The sequence below is a fragment of the Mastigoproctus giganteus genome, chromosome 12, assembly GCF_048544385.1.
Source record: "Mastigoproctus giganteus isolate SK-2022 chromosome 12, ASM4854438v1, whole genome shotgun sequence".
In the NCBI taxonomy this organism is placed as follows: Eukaryota; Metazoa; Arthropoda; class Arachnida; order Uropygi; family Thelyphonidae; genus Mastigoproctus; species Mastigoproctus giganteus.
In genome coordinates, this window is record NC_143586.1 from 50,917,759 (window position 1) to 50,944,093 (window position 26,335).

The window sequence follows — 26,335 nt, forward strand, 5'->3', positions numbered from 1 at the left end:
AATAAATTTGGGCCAACGTTTAATCGGGGCAGCCGTTTATTTGGGGAAAATCTTAAAAAACAGAAACCAATTGAGAAAATAGCCAGGGTTTACTTCGCTTGATTGGGACAGCATGCTGTTTAATCGGGGCAGGAGACCGCAGCACTGGAGATTACCCTACGATTGTCTCCGACGGTACCACGTGGTTCGGTCGAAATTCTGGAGGTCACAACCATAAAACAATAAAACAATTAGTAGTCACCTGTTTATTGGGCTTTTCTGTTAGTGAAATCTATCATAAATGGACAGTAAACTCGATCTTATTGAATTTGTGATAATACCGACAGCTGGAATTCTGTGGGTTTTTGTGGTGAAATGTGTTTACACTTCCATGAAATCTGCAATCATATAAAAAAATTAATTTTCAGCTCTTCTCTTTATTCCTATTTTTAAAACTTTGTAACTCGTTACTCCATTCTCACTTGCGCATATTGTGTTACTTGCAATTTGTGTGTGCCGTGTTCTTTGTTATTGATTGCTTATCTTTTTATTGTTTTAAATTTTAACCCCCACCCACAAATGTCAGTGAACAGAAATGTCAACTAGTTCGTATGTACATATTACAGTACATATTAATTATTCCGATTATCACATATATTCTTCTGATTTTCACGTATCATTTAATTTTTTTAATTGGTAAGGTAATAAAGGGTAAATTTGTGCTTAATATATCTTTGCTTTTATAGCCTGTGGATAATATTCCTTCTATTTTCGCTAATTAGAATTGCTGTTTAATAGAATTAAAATTCGATTCACAAACGTGATCACAATGACTGGCGCTTACTGCACATCGTATAGTGAACGATACTTTACTATGTTGAGTTTGTTGTAACGTGATTTGATTGTACAATGAACCAATTGTAAAGGGGGGGGGGGGTACATTGTATTTTTAACTATTTATGTGAAACTTCGGATAATTGGGGCAGCCACTTAATCAGGCCAAAATGCACTAGTCCCGATGTGTCCCAAATAACCAGAATGGACTGTATATAATTTGTAAAAATTAAAATTTTATATGTTGTCAAATAAGCTAAGCTAAGCTATACATACAATCTAGTTGTCAAATATTAACAGCAAATTTAATTTTTTTATACTCTTTATTTTGCTCGTAAGGAGAGAAAAATTCAGATGTCAGTGCCCACATAGATGATGGAGTTCTTACTGCTGCCATTCGCACTGCTGAAGATACTTATATTGTTGAACCTTCATGGAGACATCTGCCAAATGAAGATAATGCAACTATGATTGTCTATAGAGGTTCTGATGTCAAATACAGTTGGGAATCATTATCAAATGATGGCTTGCCGTAAGTTGTTAGAAAAATAGTATTATGTTGTATAAAATGTGGAATTTTCATTGATGTTAATATATAGATAAAAAAATTCTACATTAATATTTCTACTTATTTCTTTTGTATAGTTAGTTGATATGATAATTTGTGTTTCTTTAGTGATAAAATAATGTGGTGATAATCACAGGAAAAGTCATATTAGCATATGAAAATTTTTCGCTTAGCTTTTGTAGATGAGATGGGATGAGCAGTGAGATTGACTGTTTCTGATTAACTACATTTCATCTTTTGTAATAGACCACTTCTCTTTGTTTCATAATGGTATTTTGCTTCTCTTAATGTAATATATAAATGTAATATTTTTGAAGGCTTTAAATAAGTGCTAGCTTGTAAAAATGGTGTGAATACTTCAATTTGGAGAGTATAAGGAGAGCAGCTCACATAATGATGTAAGATCTAATGAGTAGTGATGAAAATAGAAAATTCTAGAAATTAGTGATAACAAAGAAAACTATATCGGGTTTTTTATTTTTACAATTGTGTGCTTAAAAGTAATGCCTCATATTGTATAACTCATATGAATAGATATTAATAAAAAATGTCATACAAGTAAAATTATTTTGGCTGAGTCATATCTGTTGCCTGTAAGATGTTCTTTAAGCTTTGGCAACAAAAAAAAGTTGCAACAACTTCAAATCACAGTGACAAATACTTGCCGCTGTTTCACTTTGCCATGTTGAAGCACCATTGCTGTGTTGCTAGGCTGGCTTTACTTGATTCTTTTTTAAGCTTTTTTAGTGTCTTGTTATGCTGCACTGAATTGATTGTAGTCCCTTTTCAAAAATTCTGTGTGGTTAACACTGAATCCATTAAAATAGTCAATGCTTGGATTTTGAATTCTTTTGGATGTTGAGATGTTTTAAGGTGAAATTCTTTGGATTGTCTCTAAGTCCAGGATTCATTTGGAGTTTTCCAATCTGACAGTTTCAGCTGTCAAAAACTCAATAACTGTGTGTTGTTTGAACTGTGTTCAAAGCAAAGATGCTTCCATTTAAAACAGTGTAACTTGTAAATGAACAACTAAACAGAAATGCTACTGACACATACAACTAGGAAGTACTAACTATGGAAAATAGTTGGTACTTACTGTGCCACCTAGCACTGAGGTTATGAACTAAGGCATTACTTTTTATTCTGCCCTGGTAATGCAGTTTCTTGTAGATGTTTGGAAGTATAAAGATATATAAATAAATCTTATTCATCTAAGACTGAGAGTTCCTCTCCAAGATTTGTAAATCCTATTTGGATGAATAATTTTCTTTATTCTTTGTAAAAAAAAACTCATTAAAATTCAAAAATTAAAGTAAGTAATATCTTATTTCTGATCTAGGCTGAAAGAAAAAGATGGACGTTTTTTAACATGGTCTTAATTCTTGCACTTAGAGCCAACCTTCCATGCTACTGAGCTACTTTCAAATAGATAGCACCCAAAAAGAGAAGTATTTTGTCATTAATTTAAAAGACTGTATTGTTGCTCTCTGTTTTGATGGTATTGCCATCTTATCAGAGAGTGGTGGACACCTGTTTTCACAAATTTTTTAAACAGTTTATGAGGTAAAGTGGATTTATGAGAGATGCCATGTGGTGCACAAAATTTGCAACTACAAAATTAAATATAGGTGAGCAGCGGGAAAAATGAATACTATGGAAATATGTAGTGACACCTTTTTAAGTAAATAATGCCATATTTTTGGTAAGTGCCATTTATTTGAAGTAGTACAATAACTGGGAGAACTCGTTGAAAAAATAGAAATGAAAACAGTGTAGTGGCTGTGACATTTGCCTATCATCAGGAAAGGTTTTCCCTCCATCTGTAGATAGTGACATTCATTTTAAAAGGCCTTTGAAGCAATGGCCGAGTTAGCATTAGCATTAGTAGAGGCATATGATGCAAGAAAGCAAACTTATGCAGCATCAGCCAAAAAAAAAAAAAAAAAAAAAACATTTCCACTTGACCCCTCCGTTCGTTTGAAATACCTGTCCAGCTAAACCTTAAATTTATTTAGGCTATCAACTTCCACAACAAGGGATGGAAGTTTGTTCCACCAACCAACTACCCGCTAGCTAAAGGCAAATTTCCGCACATCTATCCTACATCTGTCTTTACTCAATCTGAATTTATGCCCTCTCAGGTGATTATTCTGAGCAAGAGGAAGTATCTCATCGGCATTGAGCATGCTCAAACCATTCAAGGCTTTATACACCTCTATGAGATCATCTCACCGGTGCCTAGTCTCCAGACACTGTAATTTGCAGAACTTAAGCCTTTCTTCGTAAGAGCAACGCTTTGTTCCATTCACTAATCTTATTGCCCTTCTCTGTACTCGTTCCAGCAGCTCTACATCCTCCTTGAAATGAGGCCTCCAGACCTGTATACAGTACTCAAGGTGTGGCCTGACCATTGCCTTAATCAAGGAAATAATCACCTGCTTATCCCTGCTAAAAAAAATTCCTGTATATCATTGATAAGACACCATGAGCTACACTTGCAGCTCGTCTGCACTGTCAGAGAACTTCATATCTGCCTGCACAATTACCCCCAGGTCCTTTTCATTCTCTACCACTGTCAGTGTAGTACCACAGAGTTGATACGTTGCCCTGGGGTTGCTGTTTCCCATATGTAGTACTTTACATTTGTCAATGTTAAACTTCATTTGCCACCTCTCAGCCCATCTGCTCAACCTTTCCAGATTCTGTTGTAGCAGCGTAGCATCAGTAGTGTCCTTAACAACCCTGCTAACCTTTGTATAGTCTGCAAACTTGGACATTAAGCTTGATATACCATCAATATTATTTATAAATACAGAAAACAGTAATGGGCCCAACACTGAACCCTGAGGGACTCGACTAATAGCATTAGTCCACGAAGAGCAGTGTCCATTGGTTACCACTCTGTCCTCTCCCCCTCAACCACCCCTTTATCCATAGCAGCAATTTTCCTCCAATGCCACACTGCTCCAATTTGTGCAGCAGTCTTCCATGTGCAACAGTATCAAAAGCCTTTCTAAGATCCAAGTATAGAATATCAAAGTTATTCCCTGCGTCCAGTTCTTTTTTGACTGCATCGTAGTATCCAATCAAATTGGTCAGGCAAGACTTTCCCCTTAACAAAACCATGCTGTGTCCGAGCTATAACTGAAGTCTTGTCTAGATGATCCTGCAGTGCTTCTTTAACCAGTGCCTCCATTAATTTTCCTGGAACCAAAGTTAAACTCACAGGTCTGTAATTACTTGTGTCAGCCTTTGATCCTCATTTGTGAATTGGGGTCACATTTGCACATCTCCAGTCCATGGGTACCTCCCCTGAGTCCAGGCAAGCTCTCATAATTATGGCTAAGGGTTTGCTTTCTTGCTTCGCCACCTCCTTTAATATAACTGGATAGATTCCATCCACCCCAGGTGCCTTTCTTGTGTTTATCTTCAATAATTTCTCCTCCACTTTACTCTCAGTTATTACAAGATTATCTAGCTTACTGTCAGAGTTGATTACACCTCTGGCATTCCCCTCGCTGAATAACTCCTCATGTGTGAATGTCGATGCAAAATATTTATTTAGTTTGTTAGCTACCTGAGCAGGATCATCAGCAGTTGAATCATCAATATCAAGTGGACCAATCTGATTCATCCCCTTCCTTCTAGAGTTTACATAAGTAAAGAACTCTTTGCTGTTTTTCTTTGCATCCCTTGTCAAAGATTTCTTGTAATCTGCCTTCGCCTGCCTAACCTCCTTTGTAACTTGATTACAGATCAACTTATATCTGTCATAGGCTTTTGTGTCACATGTTAATTTATATGTATCCCATACATTTTTCTTCTCTGCCATATGTCTCATTAGTTCATTGGACATCCATTTAGGCTTAAACCTTGAACAATATTTCTTAGTTGGTGTGTAAAGCCTAGTAGCTTCCAAGATAAGTTCTTTGAATGCTTCCCATTTTGAATTTGCCATTGGTAACATCATCAGTTGTTCCCACTGTATAGAATTTAAATACTGTCTCAGACCATCGTAGTCGCCTTTACGAAAGCAAGAACCCTTCCCTTTACCCCTAATGGTCGTTACCTCTTTGAGTAAATCTCACTTCAGCACACTGTGATCACTGTCACCTAGTTGTTCCTTTATCTGCAGATTCTTAATGCATGAAGAATCACTACTGATAATCAAATCAAGAGTATTACTCCCTCTAGTTGCCTCCCGAACATGCTGATGTAGAAAACAATCATCCAATAAATCCACAAAAGCCTTGCTGGTGTGTGAGTGACCAACCCACAAATTCCAGTCAATATCTGGGAAATTAAAATCCCCCATTATAAGACTCTCTGATTTACTGGCCCACTCTATTTCCCTGTACAGTGTTTTATTATACTCATCAGAGTCATTAGGCCTATAGCACACTCCTACTCTCAATCTTGATCTCCCAATGCTTATGTCACACCAAACTGACTGGCTTTGCTTCCTTGGATTTTATGTGTTTCTTAACTAATTAGCATAACCCCTCCTCCCTTCCTATCCTGTCTATCCTTTCTGTACACATTGTATTCCCCAAATTCCAGTTCTGCATTCCTTATATCTGTGTGACACCACGTCTCTGATATCCCAACAATATCTGCCTTTGATGTTTTGAGTAATACCTCAAATTCATCAAAGTTATTTGGTATTGGACACAGGTGTAGATTTTTCCTTTGTGGTAACTTAGGTTTTTAGCCTGCAAAACAGGTAAACCTGGAATATACACAATTATAGACACAGCATACTGATGCTTCTTACTTAGTTGTCTTGCCATTTTGTTTGGAATGCTTCAACCTCACCTGAAGCAATGATTAGATAGCAAAAAGGCATTCCTTTGACATGCAATGCTTAGCGATGGTCATATGTTTAAAAACCATTATTTTTATATGATATAATTAGATAGTATGAATCAGAGCTGTACTACTCAATATGTTCTACGTTGGTAATAATATTAGTAAATTGATAAGAGGAGTTTACCTCAATATAGTACGTGGAACACTTCCGTATGATACCCTCCAGAAATTAAAACGAAAAAATCGACAACTTACCGGTACATTAAAGTAAAATATAAATAATTAAAGTGAAATATAAATAATTAAATAATCAATTCAAAATCAATTCAAAACAATTAAAATTCAAATTAACGCAATTAAAAGAATCTAACGAAAATAAGGAAGGAAAATCGTTTTGAATATTTTCGTTAGATTCTTTTAATTGCGTTAATTTGAATTTTAATTGTTTTGAATTGATTTTGAATTGTGTTAAATTGATTATTTAATTATTTATATTTCACTTTAATTATTTATATTTTACTTTAATGTACCGGTAAGTTGTCGGTTTTTTTGTTTTAATTTCTGGAGGGTATCATACGGAAGTGTTCCACGTACTATATTGAGGTAAACTCCTCTTATCAATTTACTAATATGATATAATATACTTTAAATTTCAGGCTTTATAAAAATAATTGTTAAAAACATTAAAGTAAGCAACATAAAAAAGTTTTATGTTTCTCTGGTCTGAAATATCCTTTAATAATAACTAAAAAACAATTAATACAATATACAGGTGATCCCCGCTTAACGCTGATAATTAATTCCATAAAAACAGAGTGCTAAGTGAATCCGCGCTAAGCAAGCACCGCATTCCCATAAGGTAACATATGTGTTTGTGAGTTGCTGTCGGTGCCATAGGATATTTCCTAATCAATAATAAACGGTAGTGAAAAGATGCACAAATGTCAAAATATTTAATATTCAAATATTTGTACATATAAAATATTCTGCGTTACATACGTATATAATTGTGGTAACTACTTACATATCAAAATTAAACTTAAAATTCCAATTAAAATCATGAATTTAATTGATCTAAATTGATGAATTTAATCATGAAAAATGTGTCGATTTTGGGTTGAACTTTGGCCCTCTTCCAAATAAACTAAAAGGGGTATTAATTTTAAATCCTCTGCAGTTTAATTACCACCCAACAATAAAGTCAACCGATCCTTCGCCGCTTTGAAACCTGGCATGTTTTTTTATTCTTTCAATATGAAACTTCTTTTAGGCATTCGTTTCCACAAAAGTCCTGCTTCATCTATGTTAAAAACTTGTTGAGAAGTACAGTATAACACATAATATCCCTCTCCAATAATTTTAACAAGTTCTTTTTTGAAAGTTTCGGCTCCTTCTGCACTTGCGGCTTCTCCCTGGATTTTAAATATATTCAACCCAGCCCTTACTAGTTTTAAATGGTTCCACATTTTTTTTTTTTTTTTTTTTTTTTTAGGTGAGTTTTTTCTTCAGATCATCATATTGGCTAATCTCTTTCTCTGTTTTTTTTTTAATAATATTTAACTTAACTGTATTTTGTATTGGATATTATTTTCAATAAAATTAGTTAAAGTCTTTCCATTTCAATCCTAATAGCTCACCTAGCCCTAGTTGCTTGGGCTAGGTCCCGCTGCTAAAATTAATTCTTTATTTTTTTTATAATTGTTCTTACAGTTAAACTTGCAAGTCCTAAATTATGGCACACATCTGCTTGTCTTTGACTGGAATCGATTAGCTTCAAAACGTCTAATTTAATTTTCAAATTCAGGCTTTTTCTTACATTTGTAGTCTTCATACTGCGCTCAGATGTTGTTGCTTTTTCATTCTTAACAGCCATTATTAACTCTTAGAAAATGTAACTGCGTTGGTTGCATTAATTATGATACAATGTTCAAGTAAACTGTCCGTTTCGCACGTCTAATACGGTACTGAGTGATGACTAGATTTCGGATAAATGCATATAACGCAAATATTACAAGCAATATACTTGATCATTTTTTAAATGTTGATTTCGGAACTACGTAACAAATCACTGTACTGCAATTAAATTAGCATGCGAGAAAATTTCTCAAGTCGGCGTGGGAAACTTTTTAATGCTGTTTTGCTATTCATTTTTCAAGCTATCAACTCCATCAAATGAAACGATTTCGTTAAATATGCCAAAAATGCAATCTGTAAAAGAGCATTATAGTGATCTGTGACAGTGTTATAGTCAGATACGGGTTATAATATACAAAGGGTACTAGGAAAGTTTTGCAATACAGCTTTGTTTATTTAATTTTTTCAAAGTAATTTCCTCTACATTCAATACACCTCTCCATCCTCCGAAACCAATCTTTAAACCAGTTCTGCCAAGTTTCACTAGGGAGTAAAGCACACTCGTTGTCCCAAGCCCGTAGAAGGTCCTCATCACTGGAGAACCGCCTCCCTTTTAGCTTCATTTTCACATGCGGGAACAGTGCAAAGTCGCAGGGAGCAAGGTCTGGACTGTAGGGAGGGTGCTCGAGAAGTTTCAGTCCTGTCGTGGTCAAATATTCGGTGCAGGCTTTGGCGTGGTGAGCTGGAGCATTATCGTGATGGAGGTACCAGGTGTCCATTCTTGACTTTGGCCGCAGGTTCTTCATAGATCCAATGACTTTAGGCAGGCATTGTTCAGTATACCACTTAGCTGTGACTGTCTTCTGCGTGTCCAAAACGACACGTTCCACAATTCCACTCGATTTGAAAAATACAGCTATCATTTTCTTCTTTACAGATCGGGATTTTCTGACAATTACGGGTGTGTCGTCATCATCAAAGACCCAAACTTTGTTTTGAGCCTTGGTCGGCAGATCGTAATAGTACAGCCAAGTCTCATCACCTGTCACAATGTTGTTCACATACCGAGATTGTCCCTTATCAAACTTTTTTAACATCTCCCGGCACCAAGTCACACGTCGTGTCATCTGCTCTTCAGTCAGTTGATGCGGCACCCAGAGAGAACAAAGTTTCTTCACGTGCAAATGATCTTGCAGAATCGAACGAATTGCTGGTGCATTTAGGCCCAAAGTATCCTCTATCTGTTGGTAGGTCACTCGCCTGTTTTCGTCAAGCATTTTCCTCACAGCAGTAACGTTTTCCTCCGTAATTGACGTTCGTGGCCTTCCCGGCCTCTCAGAATCCTCCAGAGTGAAATTTCCCCTTTGGAATTCTCTATACCACCTGAATATCGTTGTACGATGTGGACAATCATCATCTAGTGCAAGAGTCATTTCTTCTAAGCACTGGTCTATGGTTAAACCACGCACGAAATTATACCGCAAAACTGTCCTTATCTCATTTCGTGACCACGATGCCATCGCAAGCACTTTACACTCTCACTACTAATGAATAACTGAGCCCATCGACTTGGCGCGGCGGCTACTATGCACGTATGAACATGTCTCAACATGCAGCAACAAGCAGCTTCCTGTGATTCATTGTTGCGTCATATTGCAAAACGTTCCTAGTACCCTTTGTAAAAACAGCGTTGTAGCGAATCAGCGCGAACCGCGTTATAACAGGGGCCTGCTGTATGCTATGTTGGATGCAAATAAAATTTCATTCACTGATGTTTCAAAAATTGCAATACAGATTCCCACTCTATAATTTTTAGTGTTTTCCACCAACCATGGAATAAAACGAAAGAAGAAAAACCCAAATTTTTAAAATATTTAATATTTACAATAAATGATTTACAAACAAAATATTACTGATAGTAATTTTAAAATAAAATAAAACAACTGTGATATACAGGATAATAATAAAATGCCGAATTTAAAATGCAATAAAATATACTGGGTTAAAAGCGCTAAAATACTAACTGAAGCTTTCAAAGGCTTCTGCCTTCTTTCTCACACTGTTGAGAAAGAAGGCAGAAGCCTTTGAAAGCTTCAGTTAGTATTTTAGCTCTTTTAACCCAGTATATTTTATTGCATTTTAAATTCGGCATTTTATTATTATCCTGTATATCACAGTTGTTTTATTTTATTTTAAAATTACTATCAGTAATATTTTGTTTGTAAATCATTTATTGTAAATATTAAATATTTTAAAAATTTGGGTTTTTCGTCTTTCGTTTTATTCCATGGTTGGTGGAAAACACTAAAAATTATAGTATGAGTATACCCAACCCCAGAGGCCTATTTGAAGAACAGATTCCCACTGTCAGGATGACTCAGTGGGAAAATGTAGGATATTATTAAGACACAGTAAACCTTGTTAGAGTTATTGTTTGTTAGTTACTAGTTCCTGTGTAATATCATTAAGAATCAGATAATAGCTTTTCAATAATACCTTTCCCCTTTGGGCCAATTATGTTTTGGAAAAAAAAAAATAGTAATAATAGTGATAATTAAAACTACAAGAATCTAAGTACAAAATTATTTTAAAAATTATAGATTTGCCTATTTTTGATCCATTTTTGAGTCTAAATGAAATTTATTAGGTTATAATTATATTATAATATGACAGTTGTTCTCGATTGATAGTTTATCCTATAATTCTCTAGATATTGTGAAAGGCCCGTGGATGGCTGAAAGCACGTGCACATGCATTATTTCTCACAACCTTCTTAACCTTCCCCTTTTGAGAGCAACATTTTTTTTTTTTTTTTTTTTTTTTTTTCAAGTTTTAATTTGGCAAAACTTGGTGTACCTCTCCCATGGAAGCTTAGGAAAGATATTCCTCATGGGTATTAGATTTATATTGAAGCTGAATTATTTTTACCCAAAACCTGCAGGTTTTGGGTAAAAATATTTAACACTTAATAATGATATTGCCTTCATCTGGCAGAAAGAAAAATTTGGATTCTGCAGGCTATATTGAGAATATTGAGCATTGAGAATTCTCTTAAGTTTCTTATAGTGAAGGTGTAATATCATCAAACTGGATAATGACAATTAAGTAAAATGCTTTTAACAGAACTGCCACTAGACAGAGGTTCTCTTGACAGTATGGTTGTTTGGAGAGGTCTGGTTTTGAATTGCATTATAGGCCAGAGGAATTTCTAAAAGCTTCTTCACTTGGTGTTGTTGTTAGCCAATCTCATGCAGAGGGAGTAAAAGTTTTTTAATCCACACAACACAAATCATCCTGTGAATGCACACTTGTACAGACATAAAAATAAAACTTGTACAGATAGCACAGTATGGTGGTGATTAGACCGGGGGTTCGAGCCCGTGACCACCAAATATATAGGATGCGGAAAGGTCAGGGAATGACCACCGCATATCCCCGGAGCAATATGGCCTTAGTTGCTAATGCTCCTAAAAACCAAACAACAAACAACACAGTATGGTCTGAGTCACTGATGCACCTAAAACCCTATAACAGCAATAGCAAGACAGGTGTGTATAGGTCAGATAGCCGATTGATACATCAGGGAGGATTTTTATTTATGCAAAATGCTTTTTTGTCTAGTGGGCAAAGAATTTAATACCACAATAAAACTAACACAGTTATACACAAAGCTAGCACTAAGTTAAAAATGTATCAGTTCTACAATTATGTGTTAATAAAAATGGTATAAGTTGATTTAAAGTAGGGTTACCATTTTTTTCTTGTTAAATCTGTGGACAAAACTGGTTTCACCATAAAGAATGTGGAAAATAAACAAATACCATTTTGTATTTCTGTGGACAGAAATTAAATAATTATTGTTATTAAATAAATTAAAATATGAATTTATTTAATTAATAAAGAAATGATTATAGTAATTTTAATATTAAAAAGTTATGAAAAATTAAATATAATTAAATTAATTTATAATTTAATTTAATTAATTTATAATTTTATAATAAAATTATATGGAGTTAGGAGGAATAATCTGTCCTCTTATTTTTATTTATTTATTTATATATTTTTTTTGTGGTCAGCAGGATTTAAGCTCCTTTTTGTTTTTTTTTTTTATGAAAACCCCAAACACGAAAGGTATCAAAACCTATAGTACTTAGTACTGTGCATGGGTTGAAGGAGGAGTATGGGGGGAGGGGGATGCCGGAAACTTTGCTCTAGAGAGTAAACATGGGTTTCACCACTTTCAAGCCTCCAGTAAGCAAAGTGGTGGTATTTCACCGGTTGATGAAAGTCATCTACCACCTACATGTACACCAATGCTAGGAGTATAGTGAATAAATTCTCTGTCAGCATTTAATGCTGACAGAGAACAAACTTTACCATTGTAACGAGTTGCACTGAAAATAACATCGTATTTATTTAAAAGAAGAGAGAGTGGCTAAATAGCAGATTACTTTTTGGCAATGTAATGTTATCTCTAAAAGGTTAATTACCCAATAGTTTAAAAACAGATGTGTTTGAAAGCAGTATAACACAGGCAACTCATTGTGAAGGCATACTTTCTGTGTTTCACAGCCACATTTGCTATTGCCACTCACATTCACAATGATGCAGCCATAATATTAGTAAGCAAATACACCAACATTGACCATTTTGAAACAGCTAATTGTGTGAAGAATATTAACCTGGGAAAAAGTTGTTTAGCATAATCTTTCCTGGGACACTTTTTAAAAACCGAGAACAAATGATTTCGGGTAACTTCAGTCAGTAAGATCTGGGGGACATCTTGTAATCTTAATTTTAAAGACTTAAGTTAGTGGTTTATTTCATCCATGAAAGCAATATTAATTATTAAGAATGCTCTTTAAATCTTAGTTCGAATCATTAATTATTATTCTTTTTTAATTTTAAAGTTACCAATAAATTTAAAAATTTTTTTTGTATAGCTAGGTATATTGCTTAGATACAACTATTTTATGTTTGTGGTAGACAACATAAATGTACTTTTTTGCAGATCATGATAAAAATGCAATTATTTTAAATTTAACATGTAAGTCTTAAATGTATTCTTATTTTGAGTTATGTTATCATCATTTTAAATATATTAAGTAATTGCTTCTGTTTTTCAGCACAAAATTTTGTAGCTATGTTAAAGAGGAAGGAAATTCATCAGCCAATGAAGATGAAGAGGAGTTTTCGAGCTATGAAAATAAAATAGTAAAACGACAAGCCTTTGATCCTTATAACTGGGAACCAGTCCAGACCAGATGTTCGCTATTGTTAGTGGCTGATTATCGATTTTATGCAAATATGGGTGGTAGTAATCTTAAAGGAACAATAAATTTTCTGGTAAGTATTTAAGGAACATCAGATAGACTTCAATACCGTTATTGAAATTAGACTCCCCCTCCACCCAAAGTTGATAATCTTATAATTTATGACAGATAATAGCATTATTTGAAAATATGTTTCAAACTAAATAAGAAAAGTATCTGCATGTACAGATAACAGATTTTAAATATAACAGCATTTAAAGGTTACCAATGTAGTTTTAAGACAGAAATAGATCTTTTTATATTCTTCTGTTATATTTTGGATCTATCAGTTGTGATTCTATCAGTATATTTTTTAAGACATATATAATATCTGTGTAAATACACCATAGTTTACCCATAAATTTAACTATATAAGTAGTGTAACGGCATCGTTTGATTATATCTTATATTGTGGCTACCTTCACAATGAGATACCAGGTACTGCACTACTTCGAATAAATAATGCTTATCTAGTAGAAGAGACTACTGTTATTTATTCTCAGTGGGCACCACCACCCACTTGGAGCTTGTTGGCTCAACTATGGTGTATTTACACCAGGGGTGGGCAACTTTTTTCGTATCATGATGCGGGCCGAATGAAATTTTCGTATCATGATGCGGGCCGAATGAAATTTTCGTATCATGATGCGGGCCGAATGAAATTTTCGCATCATGATGCGGGCCGGAATAGATTGAACGATTTAATAAAAAAAATCAGAACCTAAAAAATGTTATATTACTTGAATTACCAAATTATTAATGTATTTTTAAAAAAAATATCTGAATGTCCAATTATCATTGAAAATGCGGCATTCGGCATCAATTTTTCTTTTTTTTTTAATTGGCTCATTTTATGGGCTATAAATTATATTAAATTAAAAATTGTAATAATTAGAAAAGGCATAAAACATCTCGCACCAATATTATTTTTTTCAATAAGAAGTCAAATCCAAAGGAACTTCGTTCGATCGATGCTACAATAATAATTAGGAAATAACTTTTTGACGCTGCGTAGAATCACTTGGTTACTGTTGTACTGGCCACGATTCCCGATTGAACCGAATTAAGCCGAACGTTTATGGCAAGTGTAGTCAGGTATGGATTTTCTATATTTATGCATTTACCGAGGGGGCCGGATTCAACATCGTCGCGGGCCGGATGTAGCCCGCGGGCTGGCTGTTGCCCACCCCTGATTTACACCAATATTATGTAGTTAATTTTACCCATAACATATTATGCCTTGTGCATTTAGTCTTCAAAATTTTTTAAGACAATAAGCACATTACTTGATACCATCTGAATGTTTTGTGGACCCCCTGAAAGTGGTCTAGGGACCCCGGTTTGGGAAATGCTGGTTTACTGTAAAACGTGTACTCCAAATTTGGTCTGGATCAGACAGTAAACAGTACTCCCTAAAGTCCTCTTTTTTTTTTTTAACTTTTGGAACAATTAAAACATTTTGGAACAAATTTTATAAAAGATTTAAACTTTTATTAAAAATATTAATTATTACATTATTGTCATTGTTGTTATTTGGTTAAATCAAGTTTGCTTTAGTGAATGGGCAATTAAGCATTCACAACTGTTCTTACATATTTTTGCTTTTTGAATGCATTAAGACATCCAAAATGAATTTCAGATTAATTTTTAAAAATAATATACTTATGGTGGTACCATTAATTATTTGTAACTATTCATTATTTTAAAGAATAATCTCAAACCCTTTTTTAATCCAATACTGAAAGTTAGAAATGTGGGATCGTTTCACTTTATTTTACAAATTTTATTTTATTACTTCCTACTAAGCAATACACCTGGGCAAGATTTTTATTCTCTATGTAAAGAAGAGTAGTTTTGCGAATGAATAAAATGTTCTTAAGCTAATATTTGTAGTTCTTTTGCATATTTATTATATGGTTAACAGTTGCGTCATAGTTCACTGTTATTTTTTCATTCAATGGGAAGAGGAGGCAATTGAGACAAATTTATTAAGAATGCAAAGAATATTATCTTATGAAAGAGGAAATTTAAAAATAAAAAATTGTAATTAAAATATACAAATCAATATAAAAAATTGTTTTAGAATAGAAAAAGTTTATAAAAATGCAGAACAAATTCATAATACTTTTGACTGATGTGGTTTAATGATTATAAACATACTCTGATTATTTTATTTTACTAAATTTAGATATCACTTATTGACCGGGTAAATAAAATATTTCTGGAAACAGAATGGAAAGACACTGAAAAACAAGCTGGATTTCGGGGCATGGGATTTGTAATCCAGGAGGTGATGGTTCATACTGAATCTACCCCAGTTAATGGAGGTGATATCCATTATAATATGGCAGATACTCCATGGAATGTTCGTGATCTTTTAGAGGTAAATTTAAATATTTTGACAGGGAGAATAATTTTTGTTATTTTTTTATCGTACTGTATAGGTATAATAATTTTATTATTGTATCATCTTTGAATATGATTCATATATTAAGCTTTTAATTTAAACTTAATATATGAATCATATTCATATATTAAGCCTTTACTTTTGCAGTAAAGCTTTTTCTGTGAATTTCTCCAATTGAGCAACTATCCTTGATAATATGTAAAAATTTTTTTTAGGTTGCCTTGAGATTTTATACTGGAAATATTTAAAGAAAGCTCTTTCTGCTCAAATTGATTTTTCTTTTTTAATTGCATAGTTATATCAGAATTTAAATAAATAGCTATAATAGTAATAAAATATATTTGTTTTAAAAGCCTAGTCCAAATATAATAACAAGCAATTTACCAGACTAGTATTTTCTTTATCAAAGTGAGGCAAATGTGATATTGCCAGAGGAAAATTTTTTTTTTTTTCTCTATAAAACTTTTGTAACTATTTTGAAAAAGAATGTCAGCAGAATGTGCATTTAATTTCTTTCTCAAATTTTTAGAGAACTTTTGTATTGTAGTGATGTACAGTGAAATAGCAGATTATTTTGTAATTTTTAATTCATATATTTTTGAAGTATGTAATGCTTTTTAAAAACTGTGCTATTTTTTTCTAGCTACACATTTTGCACTTATAGAACTGTTTTACCATTTCTTAATATATATTTTTTTTTATTTCCTTTGATTCACTGTAAAAAAAATTTTTTCTGGGTTACAAATAATATTTAAGATAATGTCATTTTTCATTATCCTGTTAAGAACTGCATACATTTGAATTTTAACCATTAAAAATAAGATTTTTAGCTGAAGGTAGAAAATTTTTTGAATAAGAAAAAGTTAAAACATTTCAACCATGTTGAACTCCAAATTTGGGTTCCATGTTTACAGATATTGTATATAACCAGGAATAAGAAAATTTCTGAAGCATCATGTTTGAAATTACCTTCTAATTATTTGTTATTCATTCCTCCCATAAGATGGCAACATCATTTACTTAATATGTTGTAAAAAAAATTATTTCACACAATAACATAATTAAGTACCGTTATACAAGCCAGCTGCCAAACTTCGTACAGGTATTATTATTTTTTTAAATGTTATTTTAAATGCAATGTTATTTTTTCCATACTCAAGCATATTTCTCTTACAAGTTTTTATTTTGTTTTTAAAATTTATTTTTGTTTGCATTTGTATGACATTAAAATATTTATTTTTCATTTATAAAAATCAATTGAATTATATAATTTGTTTTTACATTATTATTATTTTTCTTTTTGTTTTTTTAGTTATTGTTGGTGTTATGCATTTCTTATTTGTTTTAATAATAACTTATTCATTGTCTAAACAGCATATTTATTTTAATTTTATGGGCTCACTCATATACTTTGTTTACCACTCTTAGTGCTAGTTTAATTGCCTACATATTCTAAAACATATTTAATCTAAAGTTATTAATAATAATTGACTGCAGTTCATACATTGTTACTTGTTAATTAGAAATAACATAACTCTAAACTTGAAATAAATTTGTTTTGTTTTAGAAATGCTCTTTCATATCAGTAAATGATACATTTACTTATTCTGGGAATGTACTATGCATTAAATATTCATCAATTATATTAATCTGTGTGGATTTAAATATTCATCCATTAAACACTAGAGCTGTGCAGTTAGCAGTCTATTTATGGGAATGTATCAATTAATATGGATTTATAAAAGTTGAAATTTGACTAGGGGGGGAATTGGAAAGCATCTTAACATCCTATAGAAATAAGAAAATAAAATTTGTGAATACAATGTTTGGTCCTTTGCATAAATAAATGTAAAATGACAGCTTCATAACTTTTATTGTTTTGCTTGAGAAACCCATTGAACTTAATGGTCTTTTTTTTTTTTTTTTAAACAAATTTGAACATCATACTGTCATCAGAAACCTGGAGAAGCATTAAACATCAAAAGAAGCCCATACATGCCTTGGGTATATCTGCTCCATTGTTCTGGTGAAAAACATTGGTAGCAGAATTAAAATGAGAGATCCAAGTTGACTCTCATAGTGAATTGACCAACAATTGCTAATTGCTGATAAAATTTTGCAATACAAGATATAGCAGATTGGCAATTATTAATCCAAGAAATAGTGCAAGCTATAGCCATCTGATATGAACTAATGATTTATCTCTTGGATTTATCTAAGTGTTTTGCAGGATGGGTTCCATGGCTTTTGATACTTGATCAAAAACATGGCTCCAGGACTTCCTCAGAATTTTTGTCATGTTAAGAAGCAGATCCAGAATATTTTTCTGGCAAGATTTGTAACTGTGAATGAAACATGGATCCACTACTATCAGCCTGAGACAAAGCAGCAGTCCAAACAATGGAAACACCAGCATTCACTGCCTTCAGAGAAGGTAAAAATAGTTCCATCAATTAGAAAGGTTGACAGCATCTTTTGGGATTCCAAAGAAATAATAATGGAAGACTTTGTTCCAGCAGGTGAAACCTTAACAGAAGTATACTTTGCTAGCCAGTTTATTGATTTCAAGAAGCTATCAAGTTTAAAAAAAAGGATGCTGGAAAGGTCTTGTTTCATCAAGACTTCCCTTCTCACACATCAGCAATTTCAGTGATTTAAATTCATTAGTATAGATAGAAAATTGTCACCACAGCCAACTTATTCACCAGATCTGGTCCCATCAGACCCTCTCTTGTTATTTATTTATTATTATTATTTTTAATCATCTTTTTGTTTCTCTAACATAAATTTCACTTGTCTGGACAAAAATTCAAAATAAATGAAGAGGTTTCATCAGCCATAGAAGCATCATCTCTTGAATAAACATGAATGTGGTAACTGTAGCATTACTGGAATAAGTGTACAGCCCCACGGAGACTTATAGAAAAAAAAAAAATAATAATAATAAAACCACTGGTGCGAGCCCACTGCTTCATAGTGATGCTACGAACTTTTCAATAACCCCTTATATATTTGTAAAGATCATTTTATGTTTAGTGGCCTTCCTTTATAAAGTACTTTTTTTTTTAAAAAATTGATCTATCTTGTATATTCCCAGAATAAAACATGTTGAGTAAATATAAAACCCAAAGTCGAGTTTACACTAAGATTACCTTATTTGAATTAACGACGATCATCTTTAGATTGACAACTTTCCATAAAATTGGAAAACACACTCTTAAATAATGTATTAGAACACTGGATAACAAGTAACATCTGTTCCATAGGTATTTGCCCGTCGCTGTAACAGTACTACCTGTCTCTGTCACCTGTTTACACACCAATCCTTCCCAGATGGTAACATTCTAGGGCTTGGTTACGTTGCCTCAACTGACCGGCAGAAGCCTGGTGGTGTTTGTAGTCCAGGTCTCTGTTTATTTCAATAATCAGTATGGTGTGGTAGGTGTTATGCTACTACAGCAGAAAGTGTGTGTGTGGTAAATATTTGTGTAATAAACATGAATGCTTAAATAATTTTGTTAAGTTGCGGCAAGAAATGAAGAAACATTTTTGTTTTTAGTAATTATGTAGTATCTTTAACAGTAATCATCTAAGAATAATCCAAATTATTGAAAATTTTTAATATTTTACTTTGTTAGGCTATCCAAGGATTTACTTTTTTATAAATTTTCTTCCGCAGAAATATCATTCAGAATATAGCTACTTTTAGATAATAGATCATCACAGTCAACCTCTGAAGGGACTAATGATTAAACTGACTTAGTTTTTTATTTATTTTTTGTCATTTGATAAAAAAAAAGTAAAAAAAAAACACCTTTTTGGATACATCTCCTTCCATTTTTTTTTCTTTTTGAAGATGTTTATAATATATGGGTAATTTTTTTTCCTTGTAATAAGCATTGCCATTTAAATTTATAATTATGTTATTATCATAAGAATCATTATGATTTCTTCAAATATCTGTATCTGAGTTTGATATGTTAAATTGTTGAAATATCATTAGCATTAGCAAAGGCACATGATGCAAGAAAGCAAACTTATATAGCATCAGCCAAAAAAAAAAAAAAAAAAAAAAAACCCCTTATTTCACCCATCCACTCACTCCAAATGTTTGTCAAGTTCTGCCTTGAATCTATTTAAGCTATCAACTTCTACAACGACAGATGGAAGTTTGTTCCAGCAATCAACCACCCGCTAGCTAAAGGCAAACTTCCGCACATCTATCCTACAACCGTCTTTCCTCGGTTTGAATTTATGCCCTCTCAGGCGATTATTCTGAGCAAGAGTAAGAATCACATCCGCATTGAGCATACTCATACCATTCAAGGCTTTATACACCTCAGTCAGATCACCTCACAGGTGCCTAGTCTCCAGACACTGTAATTTGCAAAACTTAAGCCTTTCTTTGTAAGAGCAACCCTTTGTTCCATTCACTAATCTTGTTGCCCTTCTCTGTGCTCGTTCCAGAAGCTCTACATCCTTCTTGAAATGAGGCCTCCAGACCTGTATACAGTACTCAAGGTGTGGCCTGACCATTGCCTTATACAAGGGGATAATCACCTGCTTATCCCTGCTAGAAAAATTCCTGTATATCATTGACAAGACACCATGAGCTACTCTTTCAGACCGTCTGCACTGCTTGGAAAACTTCATATCTGCCTGCACAATTACCCCCAGGTCCTTTTCATTCTCTACCACTGTTAGTGTGGTACCACAGAGTTGATACGTTACTCTAGGATTACTGCTTCCCATATATAGTACTTTACGTTTGTCAATGTTAAACTTCATTTGCCACCTCTCAGCCGATCTGCTCAACTTTTCTAGATCCTGTTGCAGTGTACTGTCATTAGTGTCATTAACAACCCTGCCAACCTTCGTATCGTCTGCAAACTTGGACATTAAGCTTGATATACCATCATCAATATCATTTATAAATACAGAAAACAACAATGGACCCAACACTGAACCCTGAGGGACTCCACTAATAACATTAGTTCATGAAGAGCAGTGTCCATTGATTACCACTCTCTGTCTTCTCCCACTCAACCATCCCCTTTATCCATAGCAGCAATTTGCCTCCAATGCCACAATGCTCCAATTTGTGCAGTAGTCTTCCATGTGCAACAGTATCAAAGGCCTTTCCAAGATCCAAATATATGATATCAAAGTTATTCTTTGCATCCAGTTCCTTTGTGACTACATCATAGTATTGAAACAGATTTGTCAGACAAGACTTCCCCTTAACAAACCCATGCTGTGTTTTCTTAGCTATAACTGAAGTCTTGTCTAGATGATCCTGCAATGCTTCTTTAACCAGTGCAGGCGCCTCCGTAGCCAGGTGGGAAGGAGCAGCAGTGCGTAGCACACGCTTCTTGATTAGACCGGGGTTCGAGCCCGTCACCACCAAATATGGAGGATGCGGAGAGGTCAGGGAATGACCACCGCATATCCCGGAGCAATATGGCCTTAGTTGCTAATGCTCCTAAAAACCAAAAACAACAACAATTTAACCAGTGCCTCCATTAATTTCCGTGGAACAGAAGTTAAAGTAACAGGTCTGTAATTACCTGTGCCTCCCTTTGATCCTCCTTTGTTGATTGGGATCATATTTGCATATCTCCAGTCCATGGGTATCTCCCCTGAGTCCAGGGAAGCTCTCATAATTATGGCTAAGGGTTTGCTTACTTCCTTTGCTGCCTCCTTTAATATAACTGGATAGATTCCATCCAACCCAGGTGCCTTTCTTATGTTTATCTTCAACAATTTCTCCTCTACTTTACTCTCAGTTATTACAAGATTATCTAGCTTACTGCCAGAGTTGAATACACCTCTGAATAACTCCTCATGTGTGAATGTAGATGCAAAATATTCATTTAGTTTGTTAGCTACCTGAGCATAATCATCAACAGTTGAACCATCGATATCAAGTGGACCAATCTGATTCATCCCCGTCCTTCTAGAGTGTACATAAGTACAGAACTCTTTGCTGTTTTTCTTTGCATCCTTTGCCAAATATTTTTCGTAATCTGCTTTAGCCTGCCTAACCTTCTTTGTAACTTGATTACAGACCAGCTTATATTTATGATAGGCTTCTGTGTCACATGTTAATTTATATGTATCCCATGCATTTTTCTTCTCTGTCACATGTCTATTTAGTTCATCTGACATCCATTTAGGCCTAAATCTTGAACAATATTTCTTTGTTGGTATGAAAAGCCTAGTAGCTTCCAAGATTAATTCTTTGAATGCTTCCCATTTTGAATTTGCTGTTGGTAACATCATCAGTTGGTTCCACCGTATAGAATTTAAATACTGTCTCAGACCACCGTAGTCTCCTCTACGAAAGCAAAAACCCTTCTCTTTACCCTTGATGGTAGTTACCTCTTTGAGTAAGTCTCACTTGAGCACACTGTGATCACTGCCACCTAGTGGTTCCTTTATCTGCAGATTCTTGATGCATGAAGAATCACTACTGATAATCAGATCAAGAGTATTACTCCCTCTAATTGTCTCCCGAACATGTTGCTGTAGAAAACAATCATCCAATAAATCCACAAAAGCCTTGCTAGTGTGTGAGTGACCAACCCACAAATTCCAGTCAATATCCGGGAAATTAAAATCCCCCATTATAGGACACTAATTTACTGGCCCACTCTATTTCTCTGCACAATTGCTCATTATACTCATCAGATTCATTAGGCCTATAACACACACCTACTCTCATTTATCCTTTCCCAGTGCTTATGTCACACCCAGTGGCGGATTTAGCAATTGCGAGGCCCCAGGTGCAATTCAATTTTGAGGCCCCCCTCTAAATATTTTCGGTACCACTACATTATATGCGTACATTTTTACTATAGCACGCACTATAGATTTGGTGTTGCAGTTTTAATCATTTTGGTTGCCCAATTCTTTCATACATATTTTAACTAATGTTTAAATGAAAAAATGCCGCAACTAAGCATTAATGATAATACATATTCTACTTCAGATTCACTTAGTTCGCATAGATATTTCATATAATATGTAGGGATATTCGCATAAGAGTTTACTAACTTCTCATGTTAAATTATAGTTGTATTCAGTAATGATAATAATGATGAGTGTAAAAATTAAACAATTTTATTTTTTTTTTTGAGACCTGAGATTTGAGGCCCCAGGCGTGCGCCTGTGCTGAAATCTGCCACTGGTCACACCAAACAGACTCAGCATTGCATTGTCCACCCATATCAATTGGATGCACTTCCTTAGATTTTGTGTGTCTCTTAACTAATCCCCTTTTATCCCCTTATATATATGGTTAAAGATGCACTGCAGGATCATCTAGACAAGACTGCAGCAATAATTCAGACACAGCATGGATTTGTTAAGGGAAAGTCTTGTCTAACAAATTTGATAGGATATTATGATGTTGTTACAAAGGAACTGGAAGGAAAAATATAATTTTGATATCATATATTTGGATTTCAGGATAACAGCATAACCCCTCCTCCCTTCCTGTCCTGTCTTGTCTATCCTTCCTGTACACATTGTACTCCCCAAATTCCAGTTCCGCACCGTTTATGTCTGTGATATCCCAACAATATCTGCCTTTGATGTCTTGACTAGCACGTCTAGCTCATCGAATTTATTAACTATATTCCTATCATTGGTGTACATGCACATGTTTCTACTCTTAGTTACCCTAACACAGCCCATGTATTTACTTGTTCCACTAAGACTCCCAGCAGTCCTGGAAATTCCCATTGCCTTTCTTTCCAGGCTGCTGCTCAATTGCATTTCAATATAAGTAGTGCAAGAATCACTTTTACCTCTGCCAGCGGCTACTATTAGTCTGTGTATCCCCCCCAAGCTAGCAATTTTCCGACCCACCTAACTCTGCCTCGATAGCATCAGCAAATATTCTTGCACCCTTACTTTCTATTTTATATCGGTGTCCATTCAATAAAAAAAAAATTGAAGTAACTTATGTATATAAACATAAGCATAACTTGGAGATAAGTCTCTTATAGAAAAGATATAATTTCAACAAGTTTTGTAGCATATTTGTAGAGAAGCACCATATGTGATAACCTGTGAAAGGTTATTTCATGTTTCAGTATATTGCAACCATCTCTTACAACATGCAAGATATGTACTTTTTAACTTTTTTATAAATTTTCTTCAGCAGAAATTTCATTCAGAAATTTTATCAAAACTGATAGCAGAAACTGTCAGTTTTGATAAAAGGGTTACTCACAGTGAAGTATTTAGATAATTTTAAAATAATTATATGTTGTCATGTATTCTATATAAACCTGGAAAAGTGATTTGACTCACAGCACAGTTTCAGCACTCATCATGCCCAATTCACAAAGGGGGATCAAAGGGTGACACGAGTAATTACAGACCAGTTAGTTTAACTTCTGTTCTGGGTAAAATAATGGTGTCACTGGTTAAAGATGCACTGCAGGATCATCTAGACAAGACTGCAGCAATAATTCAGACACAGCATGGATTTGTTAAGGGAAAGTCTTGTCTAACAAATTTGATAGGATATTATGATGTTGTTACAAAGGAACTGGAAGGAAAAATATAATTTTGATATCATATATTTGGATTTCAGGATAACAGCATAACCCCTCCTCCCTTCCTGTCCTGTCTTGTCTATCCTTCCTGTACACATTGTACTCCCCAAATTCCAGTTCCGCACCGTTTATGTCTGTGATATCCCAACAATATCTGCCTTTGATGTCTTGACTAGCACGTCTAGCTCATCGAATTTATTAACTATATTCCTATCATTGGTGTACATGCACATGTTTCTACTCTTAGTTACCCTAACACAGCCCATGTATTTACTTGTTCCACTAAGACTCCCAGCAGTCCTGGAAATTCCCATTGCCTTTCTTTCCAGGCTGCTGCTCAATTGCATTTCAATATAAGTAGTGCAAGAATCACTTTTACCTCTGCCAGCGGCTACTATTAGTCTGTGTATCCCCCCCAAGCTAGCAATTTTCCGACCCACCTAACTCTGCCTCGATAGCATCAGCAAATATTCTTGCACCCTTACTTTCTATTTTATATCGGTGTCCATTCAATAAAAAAAAAATTGAAGTAACTTATGTATATAAACATAAGCATAACTTGGAGATAAGTCTCTTATAGAAAAGATATAATTTCAACAAGTTTTGTAGCATATTTGTAGAGAAGCACCATATGTGATAACCTGTGAAAGGTTATTTCATGTTTCAGTATATTGCAACCATCTCTTACAACATGCAAGATATGTACTTTTTAACTTTTTTATAAATTTTCTTCAGCAGAAATTTCATTCAGAAATTTTATCAAAACTGATAGCAGAAACTGTCAGTTTTGATAAAAGGGTTACTCACAGTGAAGTATTTAGATAATTTTAAAATAATTATATGTTGTCATGTATTCTATATAAACCTGGAAAAGTGATTTGACTCACAGCACAGTTTCAGCACTCATCATGCCCAATTCACAAAGGGGGATCAAAGGGTGACACGAGTAATTACAGACCAGTTAGTTTAACTTCTGTTCTGGGTAAAATAATGGTGTCACTGGTTAAAGATGCACTGCAGGATCATCTAGACAAGACTGCAGCAATAATTCAGACACAGCATGGATTTGTTAAGGGAAAGTCTTGTCTAACAAATTTGATAGGATATTATGATGTTGTTACAAAGGAACTGGAAGGAAAAATATAATTTTGATATCATATATTTGGATTTCAGGAAAGCTTTTGACACTGTTGTGCATGGAAGACCATTGTACAAATTGGAGCAGAATGGTATTAAGGGTAAGTTGCTACAATGGATAAAAGGATGGTTTAGTGGGAGAAGACAGAGGGTGGTAATTAATGGGTGCTGCTCTTCGTGGACTAATGTTATTAGTGGAGTCCCACAGGGTTCAGTTTTGAGTCCACTGTTGTTTTGTATATTTATCAATGATATTGATGAAGGTATATCAGGCTTAGTGTTGAAGTTTGCAGATGATACAAAGGTTGGCAGGATTGTTAATGACAGTAATGGCAGTGTGCTACTGCAACAGGATCTAGATAATTTGGGCAGATGGGCTAAGAAGTGGCAACTGAAGTTTAACCTTGACAAATGCAAAGTACTGCATATGGGTAGAAGTAATCCCAGAGAAACTTACCAGCTGTGTACGTTTCTCTGGTACTACACTTTAGGTGGTAGAAAATGAAAAAGACCTGGGAGTAATTGTGCAGTCAGATATGAAGTTTTCTGAGCAGTGCAGACAGGCTGCCAGGGCAAGTCATGGGGTTTTTTAATGATATATAGGAATTTTGCTAGCAGGGAGAAGGAGGTGATTGTCCCTCTGTATAAGGCAATGGTAAGGCTGCGCCTTGAGTACTGCGTCTGGAGGCCTCATTTTAGGAAGGATGTAGATTTGCTTGAACGTGTACAGAGAAGGGCAACAAGATTGGTGAGGGGAATGAAGGAATCCTCTTATCAAGAGAGGCTTAAGTTCTGCAAATTGCAGTGACTGGAGATTAGGCACCTGCGCGGTGATCTGATTGAGGTGTATAAGGCCTTGAATGCGTTG

At 34.3% G+C, this 26,335-nt stretch overlaps 1 protein-coding gene across 1 annotated transcript in view; it reads left to right on the forward strand.

Annotated features, from left to right (window-relative positions):
- Window positions 1-26,335, forward strand: part of Tace (ADAM 17-like protease Tace) — a 204,686-nt gene that overhangs the window by 27,975 nt on the left and 150,376 nt on the right. Inside the window, exons 4-6 of the mRNA XM_090385593.1 lie at window positions 1,153-1,345; window positions 13,171-13,390; window positions 15,545-15,739. Coding sequence (XP_090241719.1) covers window positions 1,153-1,345; window positions 13,171-13,390; window positions 15,545-15,739 — 608 coding nt within the window. The remainder of the gene's footprint in view (window positions 1-1,152; window positions 1,346-13,170; window positions 13,391-15,544; window positions 15,740-26,335) is intronic.